The 24,535-nt window shown below is 33.5% G+C and overlaps 1 protein-coding gene across 15 annotated transcripts in view; it reads right to left on the bottom strand.

Annotated features, from left to right (window-relative positions):
• Positions 1-24,535, bottom strand: part of LOC128205330 (zinc finger protein 62 homolog) — a 77,257-nt gene that overhangs the window by 14,734 nt on the left and 37,988 nt on the right. Inside the window, exons 5-6 of one of the 15 annotated variants that reach the window (XR_008256215.1) lie at positions 5,747-7,166; positions 5,490-5,623 (exon numbers count right to left, since the gene is read on the bottom strand). The exons of 4 other annotated variants lie outside the window; for them this stretch is intronic. Coding sequence is in view for 10 of the 11 variants with exons in the window: in XM_052906867.1 (XP_052762827.1) it covers positions 12,215-12,861 (647 nt within the window). In the remaining variant the exon portion in view is untranslated. Of the gene's footprint in view, positions 1-789; positions 2,579-3,609; positions 4,484-5,489; positions 7,167-9,127; positions 10,344-11,329; positions 12,862-14,794; positions 15,043-15,836; positions 16,032-17,045; positions 19,770-22,637; positions 23,110-23,218; positions 24,456-24,535 lie in introns of those variants that run through there. 10 more of the 15 variants (XM_052906869.1, XM_052906892.1, XM_052906897.1 and 7 more) reach the window with 10 other exon arrangements.

Below are 24,535 nucleotides of genomic sequence, written 5' to 3'. Positions count from 1 at the left end.
ATCAAATTTCTTTTTGCTTATGACGTTTAAACCAAGTCATACTGTTTGGTTTAGTTACAACTGTTTTTCGCTTGACCTTTTGATAACATGTAACTACATGTAATTAGTAAATAGACATACATTCTGGTTGAATAGATATTTCGAAAAAATGTTTAATTATTAAAGCAAATATATTTACTTGATGGGGGGAGGGGAATGAGGTTCTAGTAGTTTAGAGAAAATTGTTCATGTAAATGAAAATGAAACGGGTCGTTGAAAGGATGAATGTGCATATAAACGAATGACTGGCTAAAATAGTCTAGTTACACAATCCGTTCATGGATCAATTGTACATAATCACTGTACTGCATACATGTGACAATTATCGGAATACAACTTTCATTCAGAGTTACTTTTTTCTGAAGTTTTTTTCAAGAACAAGTATTGTTTTGGTCCGAACAGTAACTTCATTTCACTAGTATAGTATACATGTATTAATTTTAGATTAATTTCAGGAAAATACTTAAAGTTATCATGTTCAGCAAAGAGTTTGAGCCCCAGACATATGTATGTACAAACAGCAAGGACCACACTTCATAAATTGTTGAGGCAGGAAATACACACTAGTTGTTATCTTTTATCGATTTTATTTCAACATACAGTGTAACTAAATTAACTATCAACAGTGACACAACAAATGGAATAGAAAAAAGTTAAAAGAAACATACAAAATAAGTGTATAAACAAGTTCATACTCAAAACACAAAACAAAGTCACTGCATAATAATTAAACAATACTAATGAGATAAGAAACTGTCACAAATATATGCATATGAATAATGATCATTGCAAAAATGTATGCAATTGAACCATGCATTGCAAATTATTTCACCAATAAATTATAACTTAACTTTAGACATGTGATTCAAGTAACAGAACAATCTGGCAAATATGTTTGTGTCTATAGTTCATTGTCGTTTGTGTCTATAGTTCATTGTCGTTTGTGTCTATAGTTCATTGTCGTTTGTGTCTATAGTTCATTGTCGTTTTTGTCTATAGTTCATTGTCGTTTGTGTCTATAGTTCATTGTCGTTTTTGTCTATAGTTCATTGTCGTTTGTGTCTATAGTTCATTGTCGTTTGTGTCTATAGTTCATTGTCGTTTGTGTCTATAGTTCATTGTCGTTTGTGTCTATAGTTCATTGTCGTTTGTGTCTATAGTTTGTTGTCGTTTGCGTCTATAGTTCATTGTCGTTTGTGTCTATAGTTTTGTCTATAGTTCATTGTCGTTTGTGTCTATAGTTCATTGTCATTTGTGTCTATAGTTCATTGTCGTTTGTGTCTATAGTTCATTGTCGTTTGTGTCTATAGTTCATTGTCGTTTGTGTCTATAGTTCATTGACGTTTTTGTCTATATTTCATTGTCGTTTGTGTCTATAGTTCATTGTCGTTTGTGTCTATAGTTCATTGTCGTTTGTTTCTATAGTTCATTGTCGTTTGGTCTCATGCCTTGTGTCTCTAAACTGGGTTTATATTTGAATTTTGGACAGCTGGGTTTGTCCCTGTATTTTTCAATGTATTATAGTTATCAGACATATCAACTGTGAGAGAAACGTCATAAACACTGCTTTAATTCTAATCAAGTTCTATTAGATATAAATATCATGTCTATGATAGTATGACATCCAATGTTTGATTTAAATACGTTGAAAAAAATACGTTTATACTAAACATATCGACCTAATATGCTAGAAATTATAGACATGTTCTTTTCTGATAGATCTGTGTGTCTCTCTTTGGTAAAAAAAGATGAAAGAACAAAGAACATGTATGTATTAATTTAAACAAGACCTCAGATGCACAATGTTTGTGTAAGGAGAAGACCCCTCCAGAGAATTCTCAAACTGAACACATGAACTTCAAATTTCAAAAACTAAGAGCATTTGTGCCTCAGAAATGTCATTTAGCAAGCTCTTGCACTTCTAGAATGCACTTGGGGCTTGCTAAAATTCTGGATTTAATGCAACAGGGCTTATTGACTTTGTTGTATACCGAGTACTACTCTGAGTTTGAGCATGTTTGTTCAAAAGCCTTACTTCGATGACTTTCAACCTCCTATACATGTTAAGACGTTGGATTGGTATTGCAACGACATCTAAACTTTGACATTCAGTTTTACAACAGATCTTCTTTTATCATGATTCAATTAAATAATGTATAAACAGTCTTTATTATGTCATTAAACTTTCCATAATTATATAATCGGTCTGTGGCCTCCGAGGTGTGTTCGCTTGAACGAGATGTTTGCTCTTGCACAAATGATTATCACATATATTTAAACACATTCATTATCCATGTGATGTGTATGTGCAGAAATTGTACACCATACTGTCATCACTGCTGCTTTCGAATCTAACCCATAATTCCTGAAGTGTTAAAGTGCACCAACATATGCTTTTTTAATGAGGACTTGATCGCGAAGCTTTTTTCACATTGTGGACACTGGAACGGTCTCTCTCCAGTGTGGATTCGCATGTGGCGTGCCAGTTCGGCTGGTCTTACACAAGCCCGCTCACAGTACATGCATTGATACTTCTTTCCTGAAATAAGACAAATTGTTCATCAAAACAAATGCTTACAGTCAATGAAAGTCCAAACTAAAATAAGCTGATAAAAAGGCCAATCTGTTCGCTCTTCATTTAAATTGATATCAAACCTATTATAATGGTTACCTTTATAGTAAATAGTGGTAATTCTATGCTAAAATGGGTAATTCTGAAATGAGTACTACAAGTGTATCCTTAAGGCATCCAGAGCAAAGTTTCTGGCACAGTTATAATGTAAGGCATCATAAAATGTATTGTATTCATCATTTCTAGAGACCAACCACACAATTAAATGATTAATGATTTCATCAGTTTCCACATTTACCAAAGATGAAAGTTTAATAGTTGTGTTTTGCATTTTGTATTTTGGTGTTGTGTGTTTCGTGTTTGGTGCTGGTTTGGTCTTGCATGTTACCTGCAGGGGCAGATCCAGGATTTGAAGTTAGAGGCGGCGTACGTGCGCCTCTCCCTCAGAAACAAAATTTATTTGGTTTAAATTATTGGCAGTTTTTGTTTAACAATCTTAGGCAGAAATGGTGCATTTGGGCGTATGTTATGACTGAAATAAAATGTAAACTTGCACCTTCAAACAAAGTCTTCCATTCTTTAGCTTGTCGCTGTACCTTTAGATGATAAAGTGAATTTAGAATCTTACATTTGATGTTATAAAATACATTTATGATTTTTTTTACTAAAGGCTTATTAAGCTTTACAATTTTTCGGAAGCAAGTTCCATTATTTTTGTATTCAATGGCAACAAATATTAGATTATTTCAATTCCATAACACCTTCGTCCCCAAAAATGACAATGTTTTTCATTTTTTGTAAAGAGTTTGATGCTAAATTAAGTAGGGCGAAATGACATCAGAGTCAAATTATGTTACAAAAGTGTAATATGTTATGGTTGTATTTATAACGCTCGAAACAAGCAACGTCATGTGATAAAGATAAGTATATGTGTATGTTACCCCATTTATTTACAGTCAAACAACCATATTACATACATGTGCATCATAAATAGTATACATAAGGCCACAAGTTATATGGCCTAAAATTAACGTGAGTAAACATAAATACAAATATATATACAAATTGATCAAAACCCGGGTTCAGCACCTATCATTTTAAAAAAACACTATATTATCTGATGATCATTTGTGAGGTGTATTATGTTGTACTTTCAACAATATAAACTTACGGTAGTCAATTATGTCCCAGACATTAAATATGCACATAGAAGGACTTATAGTTCCAAAAGAAATCCATTCGATACCCCTATATGTACTACACTATAGATACTAAATAATAATGCTCCCGTAACCACAATTTTAAAGCGAATTAGAACAAAGAAACAACTTTGGAACAATTCTAGAGCAAACTAGAGCAAAACAAAACATTTCCCACATTTCTTTTTACAATGTCTATGAGCGATGTGGTCAAATTTCTGCTCTCAGCTGGGGGGGTTTTCTTACTAATAAGTGAACGCCTGGTTCTTAAATATCACGTCTAAAAGGTCTCAACATGCACGAAACAGTGGCTGTTTAGGAGCCTCTCTGGTCCAAATCTCTTCAACACCGGAAATGTTTCTATCCTTGGTTCCTAAACATCACATAATCTCTTCAAACGCACGAAATAGTGGGTCTTTAGCGCTCACGTTGGTCCAAATCTATTCCCACACTGGAATAATTTCCCCCTTTGGTTCCTAAAGATCATGTAAGGACTTCATATGAACAAAATAGTGAGTCTTAAGGGCGCTTTTTCGTCCAAATCTCTTCCCACATTGAACACACTGGAATGGTTTCTCCCCTGTGTGTGTTCTGATGTGGCGAATCATGTCTGTCTTTGCTCCAAATAACCTCTTGCATGTCCAACACTCGTACTGACCAGTTTGGTTGCAACCTGCAAAGATGCGATTATTTAATGTGTTTATTCAATTAAGGATATATTGCTTTAGTAATGTTAATCATCAGTGTATGAGAACATTTGATCAACGAACAGTTTTTAAAGTCTGAAGGATATCACAATTATACATGCACAGTACTGACCAAATGTTTTCATACACAAATGAACTGCAATTATTAAATATTCATTTTTTTAAATTTCACAAATTATAAAAAATTATATAAAATTTATATAGGATAATCCATCTAAAAGTCTTAAAACAACTCTTCAATGGCAGGTGTATGTTGTATAAAATCGTCTGTTTGATCAGCGGCAGCATTTAATGAAGTCATTTGTTTTATCCCATTTTATTAATTTTACAGGTGCCATAATGTTTTAGTATGTATTTCTAAGATGTTTTAATTTCCAAACTGTCTTTCAATATTTAATTTTTTTAAATAATATTTGTTTTTCTCAATTGCCATCTCATATAAACTCATCCAAAAAATACCCCAGGAAAAACCCGGCGAATTCACCCCAAGGGCAATTATGTTGGTCATATAAACGAGGTATTTATTAATAATGAAGACTATCGGAATGGATTGACCTCAAATTTTCGATGATGACTCTCCTAAAGGAAAAGCTCTCCTAAATTAGTTAATGTTTTAATCACCTAAGTTGATCACTTTGATAGACCTGCTGTAGCAGATAGGTAGCTTTCTTTACTTACTTTCAATTCAACAAAAAACTATGAAAAGCATTTTTTTTTATTTATTAAAACTAAAAACAAACAAAAAAAAGGTCAAACTTACTTTCAACAAACAACAACAGCTTCTAATTCAATTAACAGCAATATCTTTTCTATTTTAATATGGTATCGTAACAAATATTCTACAATAAAGAACAATATTAATGGTATTTTGAAGTTCAATACAATAACAGTACGTCTTCATGTGAAGAAAAAGAGTTTACACAAAAAAATATGACTTATTTCATAATAACATGCCTGCCTTAAATATAATGGCTTATTTCATAATAACATGCCTGCCTTAAATATAATGGCTTATTTCATAATAACATGCCTGCCTTAAATATAATGGCTTATTTCATAATAACATGCCTGCCTTAAATATAATGGCTTATTTCATAATAACATGCCTGCCTTAAATATAACATTGACTTATTTCATAATAACATGCCTGCCTTAAATATAACATTGACTTATTTCATAATAACATGCCTGCCTTAAATATAACATTGACTTATTTCATAATAACATACCGGCCTTTATAATTGGTTAAAAAAAAAATCAGCTTTGCATTGATAAGCTTTCTAACAAATTTAATTTCTGCACTTTTCAGGAAGAGTGTGTGTGTGTTCATGTCTCTGCCCAATAAAAAAAAATCACCAAAATGTAGAACATTTGTACTGTTTGTAAAACTTTCTCGAATTTCATCAAAATGTTTCATTCCAAGTAGTACAACTAAATTTCACAATTCATGTACACAAGAGAAGGTATCAGTATGTTAACATGCAGTTATCTTGTGTATGTATTTTTGCACTGAATTCCCTAATCAAAATTGATATTAATTATATACTATAATGCTGTCATAAGTTTTCAACTTTTCACAAGCGTTTGAAATAAACAAGATACACATTTATCCGAATTTGATTGTTCTCTAAATTTCATGACATGATGAGAGCGCCATAAAGTGAAAAAACGTTAAATATAAATAAGACACACATCTACCGTAACCAAATTTGATTATCCTGTAAATGTTATTATATTTTTAACAAGAGCACCACAAAGCGAAAGCCAATGCTTGTCGGCCTTTTACATTCATACACGAAAGCCAATGCTTGTCGGCCTTTTACATTCATACAAGGACTATTAACCGTGACAACTATTTTAACCAGAGTTATGGGCCTTGCTATACATGTGCATATTATTTCTGGCAATGTGTACCAAGTTTTTTAACAATGTCTTCCAAGTTGACACCAAGGCTATGGTACATGTAGTGATAACCTTGAATTTCTTATTCGAAAAACATCAACAGACAAACTAAAAACAACTGTAATTAAGAACTTGAAACAACTGTAATTAAGAACTCGAAACAACTGTAATTAAGAACTAGAAACAACTGTTAATAAGAACTATGATTTGCACATGTACTTCATAATCCTTCATTTTGTCAATTCAATTTGTATTAAATCCCTTATTTCATGTCTTAACAAATGGATCATGCAGATAAAAAACACAAAAACTTATAAAAGTAAGGCTTTCAGATCTCAGCTTATCTCTCATATGAACTTAATTTCCTTACATATGTCTAAACATGTTGATATTGTTCTGCATGTTATTTAGTTTTCCAATGAACTTTTAGTTTCATCTTGCACATATCTTATTTTTCACTTTCACCAACCCTTGAACAGCTAAGCGAGGCCCAGACAGTGAGCAGGGACTGCAATATACGCTTAAGATGTCATAGTAATTACGAGTTCTTATTTGTATCGAGATCCCTCAAATGCATAATCATGTGGGATTTAAGGGCAGACTTCATAGCGAAGTTTTTGAAACATTGAAGGCATTGGAACGGCTTTTCCCCAGTATGCATCCGCATGTGGCGTTTCAGCTCAGCTGGCCGTACACACCTCCGTCCACAGTACACACATTCATACTTCTTCGTATTGTACTTCTTTTCTGAAATGAAATAAAACTGTTTTATTATATGGTTGTTTATAATGACCTTCAACACCATATTATAATGAGATTATGATGTATCATATGCATACCCTTTCATGCAGACAAAAATGTTTCATTCTATCTTGATGATGATATAGAGGATAATATTTTGTTTCAGTGTAAGATCGTAACATATCCAAACAGTGAAATATCAATTTTATTTCACTGATAAATCTCTGTAAACCTCCAGAAAGCATTTATAAAAAGTGGTCTGTCAAATACAAAATAAAATGTTCTGAGCTCTTACATATTGATTTGCTTTGATTTTTTTTTCAATTTAATGAAACATTGGTATTTTTCTAAGTTGAAGTTTGCAAAACAAAAACAATGCTTTTAAACCAATTATACATGTATGTAAATAAAGCAAGAAAAAGGTCCAAATAATAAATGCATTTGAATAAATTTAATACGAAGCAGATGCTACCGGTATTTCAAATATTTGTTGTTAAAAATTCAGAAACTTTCACCAAGTTTATTATTTTCACTAAGATTATCTTTATGAATACGACCCATGCAGAACACTAAGATAACATATGTAGTAAGGTGCATATTTCAGTATTTTATCAGTTTGTGTGTTTGGTATGGTTCTATATCTTATATTGAATTGTATTGTTTGTGTATCGTCGTGTTTAGTGTTGTGCTACGTGGTTATTGTCCTCTTTGCGTCTATGTCCATCAATGTCCGTCTATGTCTGAGTGCGTCACAGCGTGAATACTGGTTATGCGAGTTTGTCTAAATTTATAAGAGTTATTGATTGGTCCATAATGCCTTTTCCCCTTTTTCCCGCTTCATTGCATACGGCCTTATTTACAAATAATACACATAATTTATATCATTCCATTCTGAATCATCATCGACGTAAGTCAAGATTGCAATTGTAACAGTTGTTACTATATTCGCTCTTATCTTTGAGCTGAAATATTTAACTTATTTAATATTCGCCCTTATCTTTGAGCTGAAATATTCTTTCATATGAATTTTTATTTAGACGTGCCTGGTCAGTTTATTACTCATAGTTCTTAAAATGTTTTATGTATTTAACCGCGAAGTCTCCCTTGATATATTTACCGATCACTGTCCATTGTCTTTGTATTTTGTGTTATTTGTAATATGATTATGTTAGCATATACTTTTATATGTTTTATTATATGTTTTAGGTTTCATTCGACAACGTAAATAAATATATTCGAACTCCGAAGTTGAGTGGTTTTGTCTTGGTACACCCACACTACCCATACAATTGCGCAAGTCTCATTATCAACGTGGTATCCTTTTTAAGACAAGTTTCAAGCCATACCATATCAGTTTCATGTTCAAGTCTGGTCTGAATCCAATCAGTTTGTTTACATTCGCGTTATCATATAAGTAACTTTTTAAATGTTGAAAACGTACTTCGTATCTTACAAAAACTTATTTCACCAATTTCAGTCATAGTCTAGTTCACAAACTTGAAAATGCTCGTACTAAATACTCAGGTACGACTGTCTACAACCATACATGGTTGCCCGTACTAAATACTCAGGTACGACTGTCTACAACCATACATGGTTGCCCGTACTAAATACTCAGGTACGACTGTCTACAACCATACATGGTTGCCCGTACTAAATACTCCGGTACGACTGTCTACAACCATACATGGTTGCCCGTACTAAATACTCCGGTACGACTGTCTACAACCATACATGGTTGCCCGTACTAAATACTCAGGTACAACTGTCTACAACCATACACGGTTGTTCAGAATCCTTCACAAATTTTCACAGGTAAAAAATGTCCATCAAGCAATTATCAATAATTTTCCTCAACTGTTGTTGTTTGTTGTGTTGTGTTGTTGTTGTTTTTTTGGGGGGAGGGGGCATCACAAAAATACTAGTGCATTTTTATTCATATTTTATATCACAACGCCCATACATTAGTTACATCATATTAAAGTTTTTATGCATCAAAATTGCAAAATGTCACATAATTAACACATCATATGTTATCACTGATATACTTCTCTTTTAGATCATTTTCCACTTTTAATATGATTATATCTATTAAATCCTTTACCACTATTATACTCAGGTTTTATCTGTTTTTAATCACTTAATTTCACATTTCAATCAGTTATTGCCAACAGCCTACATCAACTTAAAAGGGACTATACACCAAAGATAAAATTGCAAAAAAAAAGAGAAAATTGTCAAAAACTGACAATTGACATCGTTTTGTACAATTGAATCTAACTTACTGATGTATCACATCGCTAATACGGCATTATGCACCAAATAAATTCTAATAAGTTCAAAAACATTGTGACATGGTTTATTTATCTGTTCTCATAAACAGATATGATTTAAACTGGAAAACCATTATGCACTATTTTTAAAAGGGGAAACTCAGATGAGACAGCAACACGATTTTGCGTTTATTCGTATTAGCATGTAAAATGATGTATTATTGGCCTCCTAGCTAAGTACTAGGCTTGTTTTGAGGAAATACTGTATTTGCCATTTTTGGTGATTTTTGGACCATCTAGTGTCTAGTCCCTTTAAATCAGTATTGGTCAGTTGTCCCAATTATGTTATCAAACAGCATAATCACCGTAGTAAATAATTTATATAATTAAACAGGAATCCTGATCACAGACTAAAAACCCCCATTTGAAAATCCTAAAAACTTAGTCCGGAGTAGGGGGGATTCAGGCTAAAAGCAGAGTTGAATAGACCCCCGTAAAAACTGTTTTAAAAGCCATCACCATGCATCTCCATTCTTAGGATCTTCTGACTTCTTCTATTGCAAATGTCCATCAAAACCCAAACTTAACAAATGTATGATACAGTCCAAGATTGAAAGCCAGAGTCAGTCCTGAGTTCTATCATCTGTTTAAGTGGCTTAATTTTGTGATTCATTTAATGAATTCTCATTCAGCATAAAATGTTGATGTTTCTTCCTCATATGGCAGTACTTGGCTGATTTCTGGTTGAATGTAGCCTGGCAGAATGGGCACTTGTATGGTTTCTCTCCCGTGTGGATTCGATAGTGCCTCTTAACCTCCGCGGGACGAGAGAAGCATTTGCCACATGCAGGGCAACTGTGACGTTTTTGCAAGTAGGACTGCGAAATCATCATTCCCCCAACTTGGATAGCTGAAAATGTACAATGCAGATTTTAAAAACATATCACAACAATACATTATGTAACATGCATGTCACCAATATAATACGAAATTATAAAACAGTCATAAATATTTTTTCAGTTAAATGTCAAACTGATTGTTCAAAATTTTGTTAAAGTTAACAACATGATAAACACCATCGTTGTTAACTTTCAAACATAAAATATTTGATGATGTGGCTCATATCCTCACATGTTCTAGTACAAACAAGTTCAGCTGAAACACTGCTGTCTCATGTATTTTAGAAATATTTAGCATGTAGATCACAAGATAGTGAAACCATTAAACATTTTTAGAACACTAACAATTTGAAAGTTAACAAAAATGGCGTAAATATCGTTGTTAACTTTTAACAAAATCTTAAATAATTGGCCTGTACTATCTTACAATCTTGTATGACATCAGTACTGTTGAAATATGTGCAATCTGGAAACAGCTAACAAATCGGAAAGACTGTGCAGTAAATGTAACCCCAAATTTATTATTGAAAGTTTCTATTCAAATCATGGTCATCAATGCATTTTCAGGAAATGTTGATTACGTCCTAACCATGCTGGTTACATAATTTCCAGTATGTCTTAACCTTCACTTGTCCTTTGTAAATAGTTTAATTTTAGATGATATGAAATTACATAGCAAACTGAGATGGGTAGACGACAAACCATAGCAACTGACGGTCTTCACTTAACAAAAGCATGCTACAGGTTATTTTCAGAGTAATTCTTTACGCACATGGATACTCCCTTTTCATTCTGCGGTTTATTTATGAGGTATTTTTTGTGGTATCATAAAATAAATGTATGTCCTCAAACACGCCACGATTTTATTTCAATATGAATACGCAAGTACAGAACTACATGACATTTTCAATACAACTAACAAATTAAAACAAACACATATTCCAGATGAAAACCAAACTTAATTACAGAGTACATGTATCTGGTTTTAGTATGATCGGTAATACTAAACTAAACATTTAGTTCCAAACATTAATTTATCCATCATTTAAAACTGTGTACATTATATTCACATTACCTAATGACAAAGTATGTGATCATCGAATATTTACAGCAAAAACTCAAAAATGATATTTTTAACTCGGGTACATTAGAATTATTTATATACAGTGATTTTTTTGGATTTATTATTTTTTATCGCCTGTGCCTTGTAAATAGGGAAAATAAGTCGGCTTTGGGAAGAACACGAAATCAGGCCAAAATAGTAAATATAATGGCAAATATACATTTTTTCATTTTTTTATGCGTTATATATTGTGTGAAAGAGTATAGAAGTCATGTTAACATATTTCAAAAAAATTGATTTTTATTGACACTAACCTAACCTGCATTTATCAAATTGGGAAAAAAAATATTTAGGGAAAAATTGACATTTTTTTCGCAGCTTTAATTAAGAAGGCAGTAAATTGCACAAAAAAAGTCACTGTCGACTGATGAATAAGCTCAATCATAGGGCAATTTTTTATAAACAAAAAGGCATTCAATCAAACACTCAGAACAATGTCAAAACTATAATCATATGATACTGAAAATTGATGAAAGAAAACAGACACTATTAAAACTCAATATACCGTTCTTTCCCTAAGGCTTGATAATAATGGAGAAATGATTTAATTTAAAGTGTATATCCAAACATGGAGTTCTTTTGCAACACAATTTATGTTGTTTATCAAAACATGGAGTTTACTTACAACACAATTTTAAGTGTGTACGGGATAATACCCCAAAATGGATTTCACTTCGACACAATTTATAGCGTATATCCAAACATGAAGTTCACTTATATAATAAAACACAATTTAAAGTGTACACCCCAAAATGGAGTTCACTTACTACACAATTTAAAGTGTATATCCAAACAATTTTTCCATTTATATTTTTCACCACAACGTGGGCAATCATAACGCGGCTCCTCATGAATGCGCTTGTGCTGCTTCAGTAACTTGGCACCAACAAACTTCTTATTACACACTTCACATTCCAATTCCATCGAAGTAAGCCGTCTCTTAGCCTTCTTGCTGGAAGTGTCACACGTTGATGTATGCCGTTTCAGAGAGTATATATACAAGAAACTTTTCCCGCATTTTTCACACTGATGAGGCTTATCAGCTGAGTGCTTTGCTGCATGGGCTCGTAGATTACTCCTCGATGAACATTTCTTACCGCAGAAGTCACATTGAAATTTGCTTATAACAATATTTTGGTGGACAACCTCTTCATGGCGATGAAGCCAATATAGTTTGCTGAATGATTTTCCACATTGTGGACACACATTTTTGTTCTTCACATGTATTTCGACATGTTGCTTCAGGATTTGTTTGTTGTGGAATTTTTTGCCGCATTGTTCACAAGTAAAATCATATGACCCATGGATGGAGACATGATTTTTCAAACTAGATTTCCTTGTAAATACTTTCTTGCATTCAGTGCAAAAATGTGTCTCTTTTTTAACTCCTTCGAGGATTCCATCGTCTGAAAATGAAAGAAAAATGCCATTGAAATTTCATGTAACTAAAATTGAAATTACAGAAAGGATAGACCCTTTTATGTTCAGGTAACACGAAAATGGTGTTGAGTATATGCTAAGTAATAAACTAGGCTCCAATAGTAGCAAAAAACTATCACCACAACAGGTTTTACATGCGTGTCGTACACGATCAATCCTGAAAGATATAGCCGGTTGGTCTGTTTGGGTCAAGAAGGATTTATGCCCAAAGCAGGGTAAGTGGGCTTAGACCGGTTTTGAAATTGTTTCCAAAATTATTTATATTCATATGAAGGTATGTCCCAGCAAAATATAATCTGTACAACTGAAAAATTAAATCCTGAAGTTTAAAGCTCTCAGGATTAAAGATTATCCGGAACTTTATAACCAAACAAGAGTTACGGTTCTTGTGCACTGCATTTGCCCTCAATGAGATTTATCTACATATGAAATTTCAAGTTGATTATTGCAACCACAAATACTTTACGAGATATGCTCCGGACAAGTAAAAACGTGACCTGACTACCGCCGCCACCACGGCCGCCAGCACCGCCGACAAAAGTAACCCCTTAATTTTTTGCCTAGTCAGGAGATTCAAAAACTCTGGCTAGCTAAGTAGGGAAAACATTTAATTTTTAGAAATTATTTCATTGTGTACAAAGTACATGTACCCATGCATGCATGTATTAACTTGAATATCAACAAAGTACAGAATAATTATGGTGAAAAATGTTTCTTTGATATTTTTATTTTCAAATATTACAGTGAACCATCAATTTACACACATAAAAGAAAATGTAAGAAAAAAATGCATATTATATACACAAATATGTACTGAAGCAACATAATAATGATTTTCCTAAATGAGTGAAATACAACTATTCATATATATACATTTAATGTATGCAAAATATTTATATAACTGTCTATAAAAAAATGGGCATAATTATATATGACCGATATTACCACCTGATAGGCAAAAAAAGTAACCTTACCAGTTATCAATTTATAAAACATTTTTATGCAACCAAATTTTGCATATAACACTACATTACGGTCATGATTGACCATCAATTTCACATTTTGTATATGCCCATATACCAATGGTAGGAAGGTATGTCACACACACCCAATAAAACTATTCCTTGTGTACTAGGAAAACGTCAACAACCCAGTATATGTCTTTTTCATTGTGCAACAAACAACTCTCTATTTATTCTATGTTTGGTAATGTTTCATTTCTAAAAGTAACTTTTGTATAAACAATAGTTTTATATATATAGGTCAAGGTTAAAGTCAATGGTCATCAGTGACCATTGACTATGTTATAAACATTAACTTATTTTATTGATTGTGTACGCATGGGCATATTGCCTATTGTATTCTGAAATAAACTATATATTCAGCTGCACGATAGGCTCAAAATGCTCAATGAATCATATGAAATGGTTGACAGACTTTTTCAGATCAGATCTGTATAAATTCAGTCCAATTGCCTTAATTGATTACATGCTGATGTATTGCCAAATAGGGTTACTGGGACATAAACTTGCCATGAGTGTGAGATTTGAACACAGATAATGATTTAATATTGCCCGGTCCCTAAAAATTCACTCCCATCAATATCTCCAATTGAAAAAGCTACCTCGGAGGCTGCCATATGCACCCGGTCTGTTGGTTTGCACAGATTTTCCAAGTACAAATATATTGTAATGTAAATGACAGTGCATTTATATAGATAATGCACTGAATGGCTATCAAATTGCACCTGTTTTGAGATTTTTCATAGAACATCTTTATATTGCAAATAAAAACTTTTCAAAGTTTTAAATTTTAGCAAAAAAATAAACAATTGCATAATGTTTAATCACAGTATTAGAGTTTAATTTTTAAACAGCGATTAACATAAAACAATGGGGAAGTTGATATAGAATATTAGGCTGCATATTCATCTGCATGTGTTTTCTTATGTCGACGCAAATTGCTTATAAAGCGGAAATGTTTGCCACATTTGTCACATTTTTCTTTTTTTTCTCCTGTGTGCATCGTAACATGATTTTCATACTCTCGACGCTTTTCGAATCTCTTCCCACAGGTTTCACATGTCAGTTTTTTATTTTCACTCAATCTATGAAAGTGCAAGCCTCTCTTCGTCTTGAAATATTTTCCTGAAAAAGAAAAACAACCGGTTACAAAGGTGAATTGCACAATAATAATGTGTAATGTACATACTCTAAAAAAAATTCTTTATCTTGGTGACTGTGCATTGCATGTGATACAATAATACCGTATTTACTCTAAGAATTTCTATCTTGATACCGTATTTACTCTAAGATATCTATCTTGATCACTGCGCATTGCATGTGACACAATAATACCGTATTTACTCTAAGAATTCTATCTTGATGACTGCACATTGCATGTGACACAAAAATACCGTATTTACTTTAAGAATTCTATCTTGATGACTGTGCACTGCATGTGACACAATAATACCGTATTTAGAAGAATTCCTTCTTGATGACTGAACTTTTAGTCTTTAAAGTTTCATTACCAACTTGTGAATGACAATTAGATTTCTAAGAATATATTATAATGAAAGACAAACAAGAGAGGTGGCTGCATTATAAAATTGCCTTCTTACGTATTTATGTTTGGATGTGACATACAGGGGCCGAACAAAAATACTTATTATGCATTTTATTTTATTTATTCCCTTGCAGTTTTAGTATGAAGTAGTGCAAGTGGGAGATTACCATTAATTTTCTTTTACTAAATTGACATGAAACATTTGACATGAAAATTCTTTATTATTGATCATGCTTAAGCTTTATGAATCCTCATAATGCTCTTTTGAAAAAAATATTGCTTCAACAAGCATGGGCACAATTGTACATAATCTTTCTGACAGCATTATCGAGGTATTAGTCAAAGTAAGTGAAGTTAAAAATACTATCATTACCGCATTCTGTACACCCAAATGGTTTGTCCGCATTATGGTGCTTGGTGTGGTCCTGGTATGAGGATCTATTGGTAAATGTTTGCCCGCATGTAATGCACTTGAAGTCCTCAGATGTGCCATGCTTTCTTTCATGTTTTGAAAGTCCACTTTTAGACTTCAACTGTTTTCCACACATGCCGCAAATGTATGACATAGCTGGAAAAAACAGAGTGGTGTTTCTTCAAAACAACAAAGTAGGCTATTTAACAGTGGTGGCGAAATCCTGAAAATATGTTTCTATAATATCTACACAAGAAAGAAAATAATGTAGACAGTACCTGCTTTGATTCCATTATATCAGACTACTCAGTATATTTTTTAAAAACTGGCAATTTGTTACCGAAGGTATAAAAACACAACAAAGTTTTCCTCCAAATAAGCAAGTAAAATTCAACATGCAAAGTTTATGAATTCATCACAAATAGAAACTTGAAATATCCCCAACTTCCATTAATGTTTACACAATCTTATTGTGCTGTTATGATGAATATAGAAAATGACGCCTTCCAGAACCTATTTGGCATGGAATCATTTTAGACAATCAGACTGTTCTATAAAGATCTTCAGTGTAAAAAGTCTGTCAACCATTTCACAAGATTCAGAGAGCGTTTTAGCAATGTGTGCTGCCTAAAATATATAAAACTATTTTTTTTTGTTGACTTTAAATTTAATTATTTTGTCTGCAGGGAACCCTATATAATCTAGAAAAAATACTTCCATTTTCAGGCTCAAGAGTAACTTTCAGAAGTGAACTGTACAATGATGATAACTCAGCATACAATTAATATAGAGTTGTTCATTGTGCTGTTGCTTTTTATGGAACTATAAATATGTCAGAAAATAGAGTAAAAAATAAAACATTTTCGAAATTGTTGACAATTTGCAACTACGTAAGGAACCATTTCTGCTGTTGTGTGTGATGTATCTTCCATTTAGCCTTATTAACAGTACATAAGAAGTATAAAAAATATTTTTAAAAAAAAGTCACATGATCTCTGACTGATTTTACCACCTTTGGGCTAAAATGGGAGATCTCACCAGATATCTCTCATGAGAACAATATTATACAACCAAATGCATACGTTTATATGTGATACAATCATGTTTTAGCATCAATTTCAAAATTAAGGTTGGGATGCATTTTTTAAATGCTAACATCAAGGTCTCATTGAAGTTTATTTCAACTGTATCTACAATACTAATAATAAACAGTGTGAACAATTGGTATACATATAAGTAACATTCATATATTATACAATCATGTTATAAATAGCATCAATTTCACAATAAAGTTAAGATGATTTTTTTCAAAGATTAAAATAAATATTCAATGTAAATCATTGGAGTTTATTTCAAGTGTCAATAAAATACAATATAGGTAAACATATAATTCTAGAATAAATGGTATACAATGTTCGGGTTTAGACAGGAATTAAAAAGAACAATGTATTATATATACAAAATTGGTTCCTGAAGGTTTCTACGGTGCTTCACTAAACTTAATGGCATTTTTCTCTAAAAACCTGAAATGCATGTAACTTAAAAGTTATTCACAAGATCACCAATGACATTTCTAAGTTTTGATACTAAGTGCTTACATGTACTTGGTTTTTGCAATGAATATGAGCAAAAAAATATGAGTACATTAGTCATGCCATTTTTATCTGTGGAAACTGTCAGTGAATTTAGTTCTGACAGGCTATGGGTTGTGGGGACAAGTCATGCCATTTTTATCTGTGCAAACTGTCAGTGAATTTAGTTCTGACAGGCTATGGGTTGTGAGGACAAGTCATGCCATTTTTATCTGTGCAAACTGTCAGTGAATTTAGTTCTGACAGGCTATGGGTTGTGAGGACAAGTCATGCCATTTCTATCTGTGGAAACTGTCAGTGAATTTAGTTCTGACAGACTATGGGTTGTGGGGACAAGTCATGCCATTTCTATCTGTGGAAACTGTCAGTGAATTTAGTTCTGACAGACTATGGGTTGTGGGGACAAGTCATGTCATTTCTATCTGTGGAAACTGTCAGTGAATTTAGTTCTGACAGACTATGGGTTGTGGGGACAAGTCATGTCATTTCTATCTGTGGAAACTGTCAGTGAATTTAGTTCTGACAGACTATGGGTTGTGGGGACAAGTCATGTCATTTCTATCTGTGCAAACTGTCAGTGAATTTAGTTCTGACAGACTATGGTTTGTGGGGACAAGTCATGTCATTTCTATCTGTGCAAACTGTCAGTGAATTTAGTTCTGACAGACTATGGGTTGTGGTGACAAGTCATGTCATTTCTATCTGTGGAAACTGTCAGTGAATTTAGTTCTGACAGACTATGGTTTGTGGGGACAAGTCATGCCATTTTTATCTGTGCAAACTGTCAGTGAATTTAGTTCTGACAGGCTATGGGTTGTGAGGACATAAGTCATGCCATTTCTATCTGTGGAAACTGTCAGTGAATTTAGTTCTGACAGACTATGGGTTGTGAGGACAAGTCATGCCATTTCTATCTGTGGAAACTGTCAGTGAATTTAGTTCTGACAGACTATGGGTTGTGGGGATAAGTCATGTCATTTCTATCTGTGGAAACTGTCAGTGAATTTAGTTCTGACAGACTATGGGTTGTGGGGACAAGTCATGTCATTTCTATCTGTGGAAACTGTCAGTGAATTTAGTTCTGACAGACTATGGGTTGTGGGGACAAGTCATGCCATTTCTATCTGTGCAAACTGTCAGTGAATTTAGTTCTGACAGACTATGGGTTGTGGGGACAAGTCATGCCATTTCTATCTGTGCAAACTGTCAGTGAATTTAGTTCTGACAGGCTATGGGTTGTGAGGACATAAGTCATGCCATTTCTATCTGTGGAAACTGTCAGTGAATTTAGTTCTGACAGGCTATGGGTTGTGAGGACATAAGTCATGCCATTTCAGGCTTTGCAAAATGTTTGGCAGTGAATTTAGTTCTGACAGACTATGGGTTGTGAGGACAAGTCACGGTCTGACTTTTATTAATAAGGTTGTGAGCAATTACATGCCAAAAAGATAAATCTAAGATTGGAAACTGTATGCGCATGTAAATGGCTCTATCACTGATCGACTATGAGATCAAGAGTGGACATTACAGTACTTTAAAAACATTACAGTACTTTAAAATATCATCCCTTCTGTACAGGTCATAATGAGTCACTTTAGCTAATGTTTTCATAACAATATATTCAATAAATATTTTCCAATGTTTCACAGTCTCAAGATTACACTTCTATATTTTGAAACAGTTGTGAAACATCCTGTGTTCTTACTCTTACTGACTATGGCTTTAAAATATACGGTACTTAAGTGCACTTCCTACTAAATCCTGCATCACAAATCCTTCACTTGAATGCCTTTTCTCTTCCTATATGAATATCCCTTTACACTACATAAGCTTATGTATTCATACATTGTATTGATATGGTTAATAAATGTCCCATAATGTTTACAGATTTACAAAATGATACTTCAATGGTTGAAAAATGTTTGGAACTGCCTGGCAGTAGGTTGAAAAGACATGATACTTGGTGTTAGTTCTACTGAATCATGCACCAGAAATCCTACACGTGAAAGCCTTCACTCCTGTGTTTGGAAAATGTTTGGAACCGTGCTTGGCTCCTGCACTGCTTGACTGTGGGTTGAGAGCACATGGTACTGTAATGTATTCTTCCTACTGAAACCTGTACCACAAATGCTGCACTTGAATGGCTTCTCTCCTGTGTGGGTGACAATGTGTCTCCTCAGCTCTGCTGGAACACGCCAGGACAGGCCACAATATGGGCAAACGTTTTTGTTGCCATATTTTTGAGGGTTTCTTTGCTCTTCCTGGCCGTTCAAATCACCAAGTCCCAGGTCAATCAAGTTTTCTGAAATAAAGTAAATAAAGTTGTACTTGTATGATATGTCATCGTTTATACAATGAAACCTGAAGAAACAATGCTTAGCCGGGCATCTTTAAACTGACAATTTGACAGACTGGACCGATTTTGACATAACGGACCGATTTCATAACAGAAAATGGCTAAGAAATCGGTCTGAAATTATACAATGGTCCAAATGGCTAAGTCAGTAGTAATTGTGATACCAGGTGCACAAAAACCTTGTTTGTCATTCACACATCCCCAAATACTCCCATTAAACATGTCAATATAATCATCACACCATTGAAACATCTGCTTTGTTCTGTTTTGATGATCACTCTGTATCAGATAATATGCACACGCTTTTAATCGGTCCAAACAAGAGTAGATCACAGCAGACATAGTTAAACAATTTGTGTGCTTGTAGCTATCCATTAATGAACTGTTGAAAGCCTATTGTCACATTACAAACTGCTAATGCGACCTATCATCACATGATAACCGGTTTGTGAATAACTATATAGTTTAAATCGTAATTAAGTGTAACCATTTATGTTTAAAAACAGTTTTGAAGATAACATTAGAAGCACCCAAAGAATGCCAACACACCTGGACTGATTCAGAGACTGCAATATTTAAGAATCCCTGATGACCAGTATTTATATAAGTAAAAAAGATCCTGTTTAAACGACACAATTATTTTTTTTCTCTTTAAAAATACACACAGACACACAACGAACAAAACAACGCAGGCATTTCATGCATTAAAAATATCTTAACTCATTAAAGTTTGGGTCACTGTAAGCTGGTAAAAGTTGTACTTCACGATCAATGATCAAATCAATATTAACTATCAGCATAATAGTATCAGTTTCCAAGGCTGATTATGTTCCTTCCTTCCATTCCCTTTAATGCGAGAGTTCATAAAGAAAAAACCCATTGACTTCAGGTCTATATATGAAAAACTCTTGAAATTATATAATAAATATTTCATGATTTGCCCTTCATAATTTCACAATTTTAACCTCATGAATTCATATGTTCACAATTTCAGCTTCATCAGTTCACATATTCACGATCTAATTAAATTTTAATGCTGAAAATGTGAATTATTGAAGTTGGACTTCTGAAATAATGAAGTTGAAACCATGAATTTGTGAAAAGGAAATAACGAAATATATCATTTTAGATATCGCAACCTGTCTTTCGTAGGTTGAGTCATAGTGATAGATGCGTTCATATAATACTGTGGGGATTATTTTTAATGATTGGTTCTTGTAGAGTACTATGAAACCATCTTAAAAGCAATTCAATTGTCAATACTGGACACCATAAAATTAATGTTGCCAATACACCATGACACCATGTTATTACAATTTTAAAATTGATGTTGTTAATATACGATTATACCATCTGAGGGTTTAAAATTGATATTGTCACTACAAGACTCTTTTTTTAACAGTTTTAATATTCAAATGGTCAATACACAACACAATTTGAAATGGTTATAAAATTCATATTGTCAATACCCGCCACCATTTTAAACAGTACACAGTAATAATTTTCTAACAGTTTTTGAAGGCTACAGCACAAATATACATATAATATAGACAAACTAATCTGATTTTTTTACCATCACAGATGTACAGTTTTAGACTACAAATCACACTCATACACTGTTTTGTTTCATCTGTCAGTCACTCAAGTCAGTATTTGGATGAGACTTAAAAATGTGTCTTTTCAGAAAATATCGTCAAACGTAAGCCTGACAGACATGATGTCTCTGACTCTACAGGAGATATTTTCAAACACAAGTCATAGACATGATGTCTATTTTGTACACTTTAAATTTTACTTTGTTCAATTCTAATCTTTAAAGCAATTATGTCAAAAAATTCATATACAGACTTTTTAGAAGGAATACTTTTAAGCTTTAAGCTCAGTTACATTTCAAATACCATCCAAAACATAAATCGTTGATCAAATATTATTTCAGCCCATTTTTGCTTCAGTTGTTGACCAATTTTTAACCGGGGTTCAGGTGGTCTTTCAGCCCATTTTTGCTTCAGTTGTTGACCAATTTTTAACCGGGGATCAGGTGGTCTTTCAGCCAATTTTTGCTTCAGTTGTTGTCCTATTTTTAACCTGGGATCAGGTGCTCTTTCAGCCCATTTTTGCTTCAGTTGTTGACCTATTTTTAACCAGGGATCAGGTGGTCTTTCAGCCCATTTTTGCTTCAGTTGTTGTTGTTCTTGCTCTGCCTTTTTCAATGGTGCTTAGTTGGTCTTTCTACCCATGTTTACCCTTGTTGTCCCTTTTTCAATGGGTGCTCAGGTGGTCTTTCAGCCTATTTTTACCCATTGTTATCACTTTTCAATGGGTGATCAGTTGGTCTTTCAGCCCATTTTTCTCCCATTGTTGTCCCATTTTAAATGGTTGATCAGGCTGATGGTTTTCCAGCCCATTTTTGTTCCCATTGTTGTCCCTTTTTCAACGGGTGATCAGGACCGGTGGTTTTTTACCCCATTTTTGCTCCATTGTCCTCCCTTTATAAATTGGTGATCCGGTGATTTTTCACCCCATTTTTGCTCCATTGTCCTCCCTTTATAAATTGGTGATCCGGTGATTTTTCACCCCATTTTTGCTCCATTGTCCTCCCTTTATAAATTGGTGATCCGGTGATTTTTCACCCCATTTTTGCTCCATTGTCCTCCCTTTATAAATTGGTGATCCGGTGATTTTTCACCCCATTTTTGCTCCATTGTCCTCCCTTTATAAATTGGTGATCCGGTGATTTTTCACCCCATTTTTGCTCCATTGTCCTCCCTTTATAAATTGGTGATCCGGTGATTTTTCACCCCATTTTTGCTCCATTGTCCTCCCTTTATAAATTGGTGATCAGGTGGTTTTTCACCCCATTTTTGCTCCATTGTCCTCCCTTTATAAATTGGTGATCAGGTGGTTTTTCACCCCATTTTTGCTTCCATTGTTGTCCCGTTTTAAATGGGTAATCTATTGGTTTTCATCTCATATTTGCTCCCATACTAAACGAGTGATCAACTGCCTTTACAAAGGTAAGTATAATATTGAACTACAAACACTGCTTTGTGGAAATCCACATTTTTCTATAGGTATAATCCCTTATTGTCCCATTTTAAGTGGGTGACCATGTGGTTTTTTAGCCCATCTTTGCGACTGAACCTTCTTTCACAGATGTTGCATTCAAATGGCTTATCTTCCCCGTGTTTGCTTGCCATATGTTTCCTCAGGTCAAGATTCCGCTTCAGTATCTCATGACAATACGGGCATTGGTTCTTATCCAATCGTTTTGCCTTTTGCTCATTACCTGAAATGGTACATACAATTATATCAATATTATTGTATGAATTATAATGGATTAAGAAATAACAGGGACAAGTCTTAAACTCTATAATCCTACTATGAAGATATTTAGAGAAACCTTTGGGCAACAACTTTGATGGATGGGAATGTTTCAATGGTTCGTGACCACACGGTTTTATTTTGATACATTTGTATATGAAATGAAAGGCAATTTTAAACATCAAGACACAATGTATGATTTAACTGTTTTATTTCATATCATAATTTGTAACTATAATAATGAGAACAATGAAAATGCAATTGGAATGTGTTTGATTCATTCGTTCATAATACAAGAACTGTCTCACATCAATCATAATACAATTATACAACAAGACATATCGAATTCATTCAATGGATACATCAATAAAAGCATTAGTTCAGCTTCAAAAACACTAATCTGCATGTTGACATTTACAATATATGAATTTTTTTTCATTTTTTTTTTTTTCATTTTAACAATTAAATATATATAAGTCTAGAAATCAGCAATAAACACATGATGTCAAAGGAACATGACAAATGCCCCCTAAAGGCCTTGTTGGACAAATACTCACTAGTATATAGCTGAGGTAACCTGTGACCACCTAGTCACCAGGTCCCAATTTCTTGAAAGTTCTTAAGCTTAACAGGCTTAAGTAGCTTATTGCAATTGGCCGAAATACATACTTGTATTGAATTTTGATACATGAAAAATAGTTTAGTGAGATTATCGAAAAGATAACTCCTATCTGAAGTATAAAAACTCTTAAAGAAGCTAACATTATGCAATTTATTGAAAACTCAAAAAAGTGAGCTTAGCTTTATCCTGTTATAAGGGACTTAAGAAGTTTCGAGAAATCCGGGCCTGGGCATTACCCACCTGCCTACCAAGTTTGAGGTCTCTGGGCCTAAGAATTCATCAGTTAAACAGATTTTCAAATGTCCTTTACTTTTGACCCACTGACTTAAAAATCCATTGGTATAATCTGCGGGTAATTATAACCAACTTGCAAACCAAGTTTGAGGTCTCTGGGCCTTTGCATTCTTCATTTATTGATTGGAAACTGTTGGGACAGACCAACAGATTATAAGATTTCTATTTGCCACCTTTCGGGGGCATTAAAATGTTAAATTCTAAATGGGTGATCATGTGCCTTTTCAGCCCATCTTTGCGACTGAATTTTCTTCCACAGATGTTACATTCAAATGGCTTTTCTTTGCTGTGTTTGCTTGCGATGTGTCTGTTCAGGTTAAGTTTCCGTGACAGCTTTTCGTGACAATATGGGCATTGGTTCTCCTCCAATTCTACATTGGGCTTTTGCTCATTACCTGAAATGGTCAATACAATTGTATGAATATCATTGTATGTATTATGATGCAGTTAGAAACAACAGCAGGAGCAAAAAACC

Source organism: Mya arenaria, chromosome 10 (assembly GCF_026914265.1).
Source record: "Mya arenaria isolate MELC-2E11 chromosome 10, ASM2691426v1".
Classification (NCBI taxonomy): domain Eukaryota; kingdom Metazoa; phylum Mollusca; class Bivalvia; order Myida; family Myidae; genus Mya; species Mya arenaria.
Note: the sequence above shows the minus strand (reverse complement) of the source record. Positions and strands in the feature narration are given on the sequence as shown.